The 11838-nt window shown below is 39.2% G+C and overlaps 1 protein-coding gene across 1 annotated transcript in view; it reads left to right on the top strand.

Annotated features, from left to right (window-relative positions):
• ELP4 (elongator acetyltransferase complex subunit 4) overlaps positions 1-11355 on the top strand; it is a 135522-nt gene extending 124167 nt beyond the window's left edge. The window contains exon 10 of the mRNA XM_063397971.1: positions 10780-11355. Within this exon, the coding sequence (XP_063254041.1) occupies positions 10780-10911 (132 nt within the window). The 3' untranslated portion in view covers positions 10912-11355. The remainder of the gene's footprint in view (positions 1-10779) is intronic.
• Positions 11356-11838: the final 483 nt, after the last annotated feature.

The raw sequence follows: 11838 nt of genomic DNA, 5'->3' as shown, positions 1-11838 counted from the left end.
TCAAATGTTCAACCCTCTCCCTAACTTTCCAATAAACAGCAATGTTTATTTTAATCAAAATTAGCCACAGAAGTCTTGCATTTAATGTGATACCAGTTTCTGTCATTCATATTTAATATATTTGTTTTCATTTACACTGAGGCCTACTGTCTGAAACAGAGTTGTTTAAAAAGAAATTAGTGTGACCTGTTTTTTAACCTTTCCCCTTCTTATTCTGTATTTGAAGTTCCTTTAAAGCATCGGTTTCCCAAAGGGTGGGCAGAATGACCACTTGCTCATCAATGCAATTTTTCTCTCCTTTTAATAAATAATATCAATCACTGAATAAAAATATGCCACCGAATGTTTTCATACCGAAACAGGTTAAGCCAATACTACAGATATTAAATTACACTTCAGGGATTTCTGAAGTCTAAAGGTTATTTGGAAGTAACACTACAAAAGGCTTTGTTACCTGGAGTTTTAAACTGTAGCCCTGAGTCACGGGGGATTAGTGCTGAAGAGATATTAGAATATGAATTATGTAATGTCTGCTTCCTTACCTGGGAGTTACAGGAACTGAACATGCTTCCTACATCAGTGCCAGTTTCAGGGGGAGAAGACAATGATAGCAGAAATACCTTTTTTTTTTCCCCTCTTCTGGTCTGCTTTTTGCCTTAGCATGAAGTCTCTCTCTGCATTTGCCACTGCAGAGCTGAAGTTTCCAGCTTACAAAAAGCTGCAGAAACAAACTGGTCATCTGTTTAGCAGCTCTGGATTGTAAATGTGCAGAGTTCTTAAACCAGAAATACATTTATCTTTCTAAATGATACTTGCTTCTAAAACAGAGGTTAATAGCAGTAGTTTGCACTCACTTAGCCCTTTTTCACTTCTCTCAAACTGTTTTAAAGTGATTGAATAATTTGTGTTCCTCCACACATAATAATCCTGCAAAGCAGACACAGAAAATACTTGTAGCAAAGAAGAGCTTGTCCATGCATGAAAAGCAATAATAATAATATTTTAAAAAAAAATTTAAAAAAGGATAAGAAGCTCCAGAAAATTAGTCTGCTTCAAAAAACTATTAAATTGTTCCTATCCCTGAAGCTTTACAAATGTGGTAATTGTTGTCTTGTGGTCATGTAATGTGTTTCTGCACCAAGTTGAGGCACTTCCCTGTTGCTGAATCCCTGGTGCCTGGAGGAGGGACGGGTGGGCTGTGGAGCAGGGGCAATGAATCTTCCCTGTGGGCAGCACATGCTCCAGGTCTGAACGCCCAGAAATGCTTCACAGCTGTGCTGGGCTGCCTAGCAATGGAGATTTTCTAACTCCAGCTGACTATAAAAAGTAAATACAGAGTACAGGGATGTTCCTGGTATAAAACAATAACCCCTCTCCCTCCCCCCCACCCCAGCTAAAATTTGCTTTTTGAGTTGGCAAACCATGGTTGAAATGCACTTGTAATGGAGGCTTGCCAGTGTGAGTTAACTGTCTTGGAGCAGAACCTTTCTGTGAAGTGTTGAAATCTATCTGGACAATTCTATCAAGAGGCAGAATATATTTTATCAATTATTCGGTGCAGTTGCAGACCCTCAGCAGTGGGTTTTAAAGGAGGGGATTAATGAGTTTTCTGAGACATGACAGGAACTGAGACAGAAGCCTGATAAATTACAGTGAACTTTACCAGATAGTTTGGGATGCAAACTCAAATATTTGTTTAGGTTTCCAGTTTAACTGAAATTTGAGGGTGATAGCAACACTGTAATCCTAGAACAGATGCTTCTGCTCTGAATGCTGTTTCTCCCTCCTCCTCACATAGACAGCTTTTGTTTGTACACACAGTACCTTGAACACTTCTCAAGCTTCCCAGTAGAGAGACTCAAGTTGTTGTAGAGCATCGTGGGCATCACCAGCAACTCTGGAACATTTCCAGTGAACCATCTGCGGTTTGATACGAAGTCTGTGCTCCGTGGCATGTTGCAATGTCATTCAAAGAAGGAGTAGACACAGTGCAGGCACTGATTCACTGAGAAGCTTCATAGAGCTGTAGGACTGAATTCCTCCCCTTGACCTTTTAGACTCCAAGTTAAGAATTTGATTTAATGTAGTCACTCAGCTTTCCCAAATAATCAGCAGATATGGACAAGCACTTGCAAGGAGGATTCATCCCACCCTGAGTATATAATGTAGGTTAGACTGAATGGCTGACTTGTAGACAGCTGCAATTAGGCTGGATGAATCCGTCAGGGAAGAGAATGTGACATTAACATCAGCATCCACCGGGCTGTCCTGAGAGCCCTGGAATTACTCAGACTTGCATCACGGGGCCCACACTCCTCTTACGTAAGCTCAGGGATGAGATTTTTCAGCAAAAAGAACAGACCCACAGGAGACATGTCCTTGCCTTGGACATAGACAATAACATCAGACTCATGAACTACTGCTTGAATTTAGAACAGTATTTCCCTTCAGGATTTAGACAATATATTCCAATCTCAACTATAACATGCCTAGATTAATATATCTCTTCCTGGCCTCTATCTTTCCCTTTCTTCACTCCACCGTTTCTTAGGCCCTTTGTCACTTTCTTTCCCTATGGCTGTTCTCTTTCTCTCCCCTTCCTAAACTTTCAGTTAGAAGAAAAAAAAAAAATGCTTTGGCATCAATAAGGTATTGATATATCATGACATTTTCCCTTTTTCCTTGATATTTTGTCTTTTTCCTTGATATTTTGTCTTTTTCCTTGATATTTTGTCTTTTTCCTTTTTACCCATTTTGTGGGTAATAAACCCTTCAAGACAGAGACAGTCTTTCAATTTGTGCCTGGTGAGAGTTGTATGAGCATTACTGTGGTGTGCTAGGTAAGTATTTAGTCCAGTTCTGCTCATAAATCACCACGAGTTTCTCTGAATTTTGGATCAGACAAGCAGTAGAACACCTGCAGTCCCTGGGCAGCCTATGACCATTACTGAAGGGTCCAGCCCTTTTTAGAAGACAGGGAGCTTCTCCATTATCTCTCCCTTATAGATACTACAGCTAGAACGTAAAGCAGGTCTGTTCCTTGGATGTGTGATCAAGGGCACCTCGTGGTGCCAAACGCTGGCAATTCTCAGGTGTCAGAGAAGGCAAATCTTCCTGATATTTTTATCTTTCACTTGAGTCCCTTCACTTGTAATAAATCCACATCCTGGGATTTTTTGTTTGGAATGAGTGTGTTTGGACAATGGTACTTTACTGTCACCAGAAATAATGACTGGAGCTGCACATCCATAAATCCACCCATCTCTACTCAGTCTGGAACTGGAACTTCTTCAGCCACGTAAAATACCCCAGGGATGCATTTTACACAAACATGTACAGAATTGAATTGTATTGGTACATGTAAATGTCTCTGAAAAACAGCCAGTGTTACAAAACTGAGCTTTAAATTCAGACTCAGGAATCCAGATTTCTGGTCAGAAAACAGGAACAGTACCATGTGGCACATCCAAACAAATCAGCAGAGTTCGAATTGAATTCTCTTGGATATTGTCATATCCCTTCTGTAAAGCAGATACACTGAAAAGTGCAGTGTTTTGGAAAATTTTGGAAAATCTGTCATAAAAGGAAATAGGTTTATTAATGGTTCTTAATTTTGCCACATGTCCTTAAAAAGGCTGTTTAAATAATCTGTTTGTACTATTGGAAACCAACAATAAAACATTGCTGTTCTCTAAGTGAGGTGAAAGTGGGAATTGCCCTGGTTTTATTTGACATTCACTAAGTGATGGAAAATAAGAGTTTTAGAATTGTGTTCAATTTTCAGTAGTATTATCCATCCATTCTTACTAGAAGCCTTCTCTCAACACCTGGTGTTAGCAATAGTTAACATCATAATGGCTTGGGTTATGCTTCAACTTAAAAAAAAAAGGAATAGGACATGCATATGGTAGATGTAATCATTTTAACAAGAGTTGATAACAAGTAGTTTCTTATAAGTCAATCACAGTTATCTGAAATGTAGAAAATTTTAGAATGCTCTTTTTAAAAGTCAAGTCTTTTGTTCTTTATGACCAGTTTAGAAAATGTATCTATTCCTGTGATCTAAAAGATGGTGATAGAGGGTCCATGAATACAGCAGAACAAGAAGAAACTGAGTTCTTGTCCATTATACAGAAAAATAGTTGCCAACTGTTTTATCTCCTGAATTTGTTAAAATATTGAGTAAATTGTAACATGAACAGGAACGTAAAAGATTCTTAGCAAATGGTTTAAGAAGAGTTTGTGTAAGAATGAAATGCAGCTGTAAGAGAATTGTGTGGCTCCATTCTCTCCACAAGATAAATATTGTCAATTGTGAGACACCATCATTATTTGTGAACCAAATTTCACAACAACCTTATGATTTCTGCCTGACACAGGCTGGAATGACTTTTCTGTTCCTTGCTGAGAGAGCTAATGATGTCTTCAGTGGCCAAGTGCTTATTGCTTAGCCATTGAGAAAAGAACTTATTATAACTCAAAGTTTTATTACTGTGTGGGCAGTAAGAAATTTTTTTGTGTATTTTCATTATGATATTTTGATATGTGACTAATTACAAAGTTATATCAATATAATTGATATGTCGCTCCGGTAGACTACATAGCATATAGAAGAGATCTAATTTCATCAGAATACAAATATCTAGTGCCCCTCAGCTGGTGAGCTTGGCAAGAGAAGAAGCCAAAACTTGTAGTAAACTCCATGTCAAATATTTCAGAAAAACCTTTCTCTCTAGAAGAAATTTAGTTTTGTACCTGCACATCTTTTGTGTTTATGTTAAGCCCAAAGGTAGAAATTACTACTGGTAATTGAAAGTCAGGTGATAATAAAAACACATAAAAGGGAAAACATCATGCAAGTGGTGGATTGTGGGCAGCACAAGCAAGAGGAAGCAGTGACAGGAACTCAGCCTTTCTGGCACAGTCTGTTCCCTTTCTGTCTTATGGGGGCTTTATGGAATGGGGAGAGTTCTGCTTCAAAGAGAAGTGAGCAGGATGTAAAGCTCCCCAACTAAGAGTCTGCATCTTTCATTTTCCCAGCATTCCTAAAATTCTTCCCCCCACCCCCCTCTTCCCCCTAAACCAAATCCCTTCGGCTTTGGTGACTTCAGTCTTCATGGAGTTGTAGCAAATGGAAGTAGAAGGGATCTGGAGAGGTCATTAACCCATCTCCCTGCCCCAAGGCAGGGCTGCAGCCACAGTAGACTAATAAGCTTTTTTTTTTTGCTTTTTTTTTTTTTTTTGGTCAAATATCCAAATAAATGAATTGTAAAGATTTTTAGGAAGTTTGGGCCCAGTTGTTAAAGCTTCATGTAACTGTTAAGAGAGTCAGAAGGTTGACTTCAGTGAAATTACTTTAATATGAATCAAATTGAGAACAAACTATCACCTCATTTTTAATGAGATTCAGTGATTTTGCAACACTCATGTTGTTATGTATTTTTTGGTACAGTATTACACTTAAAATAGGTATGAAAATATAATAATGATTTTGGAGCAATATACAGAATTACTTAGGGTTTAGATTTGTGCCTATATATATATATTCTTATAACATTGTTGCTAAAAAAAGTTATATTCTTTATTGCTTAAAGCATTTTACAGAATATGTGATTTTTGTAGCCCTCTCTAAAACAATCCCCTTGATACAGTAAGATACACTGGCAAAAGCACTTGCTAGTATTTTTGTATAGTAGGATTTAAAAAAAGTAAATCAAGCCAAACCAAATGTAGGAGCCCACTGGAAGTTCCTGGAATGGCCATGATGTGGATCTTTACATCCCAGAAAACCATCAGTGCTTTGGTCCTCTGTGCTGGGACTGGACTCACTGATTGCTCTGTGTCCCTTCTGAGCTGTCCTTTTACATAACCTCATCTTCCACTTCTGCCTTTTTTTTTTTCCCTTGAGAACAAATAAAGTAACTAGAAGTTTTCTTCAGGCAGAGGGAGGAGCAGACACAAAGTATGTAATAAGTTTTGTCTAAACTGTTTTCCTTTGGTAATGCATGCCCTAAAGCTGTGTGCTTAGCTGGGTTCAGTGTAATTGTTCCTACCCTGCAAAGCCTTCCGGACTGCCCAAACCAGAGCACCACAGCTCACATCAAGCCCCTTCCCCAGCTGTGCCCTGTTCCATAATGTCCTTCTTCCAGACCCAGCTGTTTCTTCAGTGAGTCTGATTCTGAGGATCCTGAGTTTAAACCTTCCTGACAGCCTCTGTGGGTGAAAATATTGTGTGATCCTGTCATTAAACACACTGTAATAATGCAGATACATAACTTTGCACAAAGGAAGTTTACTCTAGCATGCCCTAGTTTTTCAGTGATAAACTTTACCTTCCATTGATACATATTTAAGATGTTATCCCATGGAGGGTGATTATAGGATCCTGTTTTCACTTGCATGTTTACTTTTGCCACATTATGACCACTTTGCCTTTAAATACCGTTCCTATGCCAGCTTGCTCTTGGCTACAGAAAGTTTTGTATTTCTGGAATATTTTAGTGAAAATGTTAAATTATTTAAATTAATTTCGTGTCTAGCATTTATGCCAGGGATGAGTTTTTGCTGTCCTATGAAAACCCACCTGTGTGGCACACTCAGTGCATTCAGCTGGACTCTTCTGCAGGCATTTATTTACCTGCTTTTAGGACCAGGGGAGCCACTGCCTGTGCCCACAGTTTAGGCTGGGGAGAGGGGCAGAAAGCAGGAATGGGAAGCAGTGCCAGCAGGGGAAAGGAGGACAGATCAAGAAAGGGTGAGAAGAGGAGGAGGAGAAGAAACTAGGGGATGAGGAGCACAAGGGGTTGAGGGAAGCAGGGGTAGTCCGGTGCTGAATTTGAACCTAGGCCTTAGGAACAGGAGCAGGGGGTGGAAATAGAGGCAAGAGAAATATAGGATTGTCAGGGGCAAGAATGAAGAACTTGGATGCAGAAAATTGAGACTGGGGACTGCAGATAGCCAGAGAAGAGATATTTCAGTCATAAAATGCAGTTGTGGGATTGAAGACCTGCATGACTGGGATTGCCAGTGTAAGCAAAATCACCCTGATTCTTACCAGACTGATTAGAGAAAGCGAGCTTGAAAGGGATGGAGGTCAGAGCCTCAGAAATAGCAGAGAAGTCTGTTCATCAGAAAACATTTTTGTGCTTAGCTGGGACTTTAAATGTGATTGTTTCTCTGTGGTCAGCAAGTATCTGTGAAAATGTCTGTTCTGTAGTGCTGGTGCTCCAGAAGGATCACAGCCTGTTCATACCATCACTTACTGCCTTAGTTCAAGTGACCACAGTGTCCCTATTGGTGCCAAAAATAAAGGCCAGTTGCTTAACCTGAACATGTCTGTATAATGCCATGCAATGGCTTTCCTGTTTGTGGCTTAACATTTAGAATATTTTAAAATTATGTCAAAATATTTATTAGGATTAATATTTTCAGCCGTGTATATGGGCACACAGAAAAAAAATTCCACACAGAAAATTTCTCCACACAGAAAATATAAGGAAAGAAATTTTGAAATACCTGTGCAGGCTTTGTTCAGAGGGAACATGTGTGTGTCCAGTGATTCAGATCTTAATGACAGCATAATACTCAGCTGTTTTCAAGGGACTCTGGTGTGATTTGTTATTCAGAATATGTCTGATCTAAGGATCAATGTGGTATATCCAGTGAAATGTGCTTCCTGGACAACCAGCAATTTTTTATAATGTTTGAAAGTTGGAATTGTAGAGGAATGGATTGTAGAGGAAAGGATTGCAGGAGGAATGGTCTCATAATTAAGACATGGAAGGATATCATGGAAGGTATGATGTGTGTCTCTGCCAACACCACTCAACTTCTGTGTGAACATGTTGCTTCAACACGGGATTTTTTGTTTCAAGACTCTTATTTTATGTCTCATGCTTTCTGAGTGCCTGATTTGGGAGTTCTTGAAGAAATACTAAGCACTCAGCTGCAAATGAAGTTAGCATTTGAACATGTGAAATTCTGTAAAATGCTGAACATTCTGGAAAAGCAAGTCCTGACTGCCTCAGCTTCTGTTTCTGAAATTAGTAGATACCTTTTGCTGTGTGTTTTATTGCCTCAATTCCCTGTCTCTGAAATGGAGGTAACTTGGCTGCCTTCTCTCACAAGAATATTAGGAAAATAACACAGTTGGTATTTGTGAAGCATTCAAGTGCTATATAGTGACATGTGCTATTGAAAAGCCATTCTGTCTTCAGAACAAGGTTTGAATAGTGTACAATAAATATGTCAGAAAAGTTCAGAGTAAACAGTGACAAGAAAATAAAATACTGAATAGCCACTCTCTGAAGGAATAGCTAGTCACTAAATGAGCACTGTGCATCTTCTTCACTGAAGAAGACGGGGAAGGAGAGTATATGCTTGTATAATGAAATTCTGCATCATAACAAATATATCTGTACAAGCCTAACTCACTTCCAACATCCATTCTAAGAATCTTTAATTTTTCCCTTTTCCTATCTCAGTCTTTGCAGATTTATAGACATTCTTCTGCCTATTTTCTGTTTAGAATAAATATTAGCAAATTAACACAGCATTGACATAAAAGATTTTTTTGTTTGTTTTCTGACCACACTTTTAAGTGCAGGGCAGTGTGGCAGGGCTTGCAGTTTTTCCCTGTCTGTGATATTCAGTCAGCCCCTGCGTAAGATGAGTTTGCTGAGTCTTGGTTCTGTTTGCTCTTCATCACCTTGCTCGGAATCTGTTTGGCAGACTTGGCGAAGGGTCAGTAATTGCAGGAGGAAGGCAGTGTTACAATGTGTTCCCTAGAGGAAGCCGCCTCCCCTGCTCCTGGTGAGGGCACAGAGATGCCAACAGTGGGAGAAGGTTGGCTTAGTTCACTTGTCTCTCCACCTCCCACATCCCCTGCCAGCAAAGGACTGTACACTTCTTTAGAAAGCAAATGTGATTGAAAGATCTACCCTGTGCTTCCCAGCTTCTCCTTCCCCTCTGCTTTTCAGTGGCTACAGCCCCTCCCACACAATCCACCTTGTACACCGGCTCTTCCCAGCACACGTTCTGCTTGGCAGCCAGAGGAGAAAGGCTCGTGTCCTGTTTGTGTTGTGCTGAGGCAGAAATGAGGCATCAGAGGCTGCAGTCCACAGCCACAGCCAGGCTTAGCTTTCCTTGGAGTAAGGGAAGAACTGTGAGTGAAGGATTCTCTACCACAGCACTGGTTGAATGCAGGGAAATGTCAGAGCTGCAGATTTACTGTGTGGTGTTTACAGGGAGTGGAGCTTGATGTGTGGGTTGTGCTTCACAGGCAAAATGCTGTCAATAAATACACACCTTTCTCCTGTTTCAGCACTGGGGTATGGCATCTCACTCTGGACACAGGCTTTCCTACTTTTCATGCATTACTTCATGCATTTTCTTCCCTTGGAGAAAATAACAACACAGTTCTTGTCCCAGTGCTGCCCACAGCCAGGAGTGGCCAGTGGCAGGAAGCCCTTGAGAGCATCTCTCGAGTTCCACTCAGCTGCACAGTCTCAGAACCAGCAAGGAATTCAACAGTCAGCTCATTGTAAATGCAAACATTTCCTATGCTTTTTAATCGCATTCTTATGATACAGAAGTTCCAAAAGTATTGAAGAAGAGGAAGCTGTGTTTACCTGTGGTAAAAGGAAAAATGTAGTGAAAGCTGAGAATAAGGATGGTCCACACAACCGCCTAATACAGTTTTGCAGCCACTACTCTTCTCCTGTTCCCTTCAGAAGCATGTACATTTTAAAAGAACCACCCAGTTTAGCCCTTGCCTACTAAATCTTTCAAGAAATATGTTCCTTCCACAATACCAGTTTCATAAATTATTGCACTGTGCAGAAGATGCTCAACTGTCTCATCTGACCAGCTTTCAGTGCCTTGCTGGGTCCAAAAGCGAGCCAGTAATAAAGCAAGTAAAGCCTCAGTTTTACATTAATTTTCACCTTACTTTACAAAAGCTAAATGGTAATGTCATGTCTTTTATATATCTGCAGTGTAAAAGACTGTCAGAGGGAGGGTGGAAATATTTTTGTTATAGTTGAAAAATAAGGTTTACTGTGCAAGGACCATGTGCTTGTGGGCAGCCGTGTAACCTCTGTCTCTGTTTCCCCATCTGTAAACTGGATTTAATGTTCCTACAACTCACTGGGGAGGGCAGGCTTTGATTAACATGTATGATTGCCTTATACAAATGCAACTACTGTCATTGTTTGGTTTTATTAGCCACTATCAGTAGAATATGAAGAGGAAACGTAGCAGAATAATGGTCAACCAGGGTGAGCCCTCTCCATCTTTTGACCATCATAGAATTTATTTTCAGACTCTTGTCACCGTGTGTGCATATTTAAAATAAAACCATACTTGCACTGTAGTGCTATAGAAATCAAATAATTTGATGTAGAGGTTGACATACAGACAAAACACTGCTTTTTAAAGGGAAAATACCCACAGATATAATTAAATACCTTGAGCAAATTTGTATTTTGTTTAGAAAATTTTCATAAGGAGAAAATCTATTCCAATTTTTAGAATCCAATATACTGAAAACATACAAAATTGTTGCCAGATCAGCCTAGAAGAGCGTCTGGGAAGTGCTTTATTTGTGTGAGTAAACACAGATCAGTCAGGAGAAAGATTGCATTTTGAAATACGCTATGCAAAATTAATCCTACCGCATTCATTTTTTTTCCCCCTCTGTGTTTTTCTCTCCCTCTCTCTTTCTTCCCTCTCTCTCCCCGTCTCTCTCTGCCTCTCCCTCCTGAAATTCTCCTGCCACAGCGGCTGCATTTGCCTCCAGACTTGTCAGACACAGTGAGCCGTGCGAGCAAACAGGATCTGGCAGGATCCGCCAAACTGCTGAGCTCAGGATGTGGCGCCATGGCCATCGGCAAGAAGCACCTGGACTTCTAGTGATTTCTACTTAGCAGCTTCACTCACATTTATCTGACACTCTAATTATGAGTGTTAATGACTTATATAAATATTTTTCTTAATGATTTGACCCAGCAGTCTTTAAAAATACATGTTGTCATATGATGCCTTCCTTTTCTTTTTTTTTTTTTCCTTTTTTTTTTTTTTATATTCTTGTTTCTTAGTACTAATTTTGGTCTTGTTTGGGTTTTGCTTTTCTTTAAAGCTTCTGTTATGTTGGGTCCTGCCATTGTTCTGCTCCGTTGGAAAGAGGTAGTATTTTGTTCCTTTCTTTAAAATGCAAAAATTTCAATTATCCTTTCATTTCTTTTTTTTTTTTACATTAAAAATAAAGGGATATTTTTCCCAAAAGAAATTTTTATATACTTACATATAATGTTTTGTATGAATAATGAGTTTATTGAAATAAAGGAATGGAACTAAGCAATTCATTGTCATGTGTTATTGAAACAGCAAACTACACACTTCTAAAAACATTCATTTCTGTAATTAAAATGTAATTTTTAAATTTCAGGAAATCTCTAGATAATTTTATTAATAATGTAATAATTAATTTAAAATATATAAGATAGTTGTTATTCTAATATGCCGAAATTGAGGATGGGAGGGGTTAAATCAGAATATATTATAGGTAATTACTTTGCCTTATGGCTTACTACATGCATTAAAATGCACTTGAATGGGATTTCCTAACCAGAGAGGAAAGAATTGATTTCCTTATGTAGTCCAAAACAGTAATCCTAAACAATTGAAGTCAGCACTATGAAATTATGTCAACAGACATAATTCAAGATTGAAATTCAAACCGACAGCTACATTAATGCTGGGAAACCAGAAGAGTGCATTTGAGCTCGGGGAAGGATATCACAGCAAGCTGGTCTAAAGCAGGGCACAATACACAAGTAA

The sequence above is a fragment of the Prinia subflava genome, chromosome 5, assembly GCF_021018805.1.
Source record: "Prinia subflava isolate CZ2003 ecotype Zambia chromosome 5, Cam_Psub_1.2, whole genome shotgun sequence".
Classification (NCBI taxonomy): Eukaryota; Metazoa; Chordata; class Aves; order Passeriformes; family Cisticolidae; genus Prinia; species Prinia subflava.
This window is presented reverse-complemented; position numbering and strand designations above follow the sequence as displayed.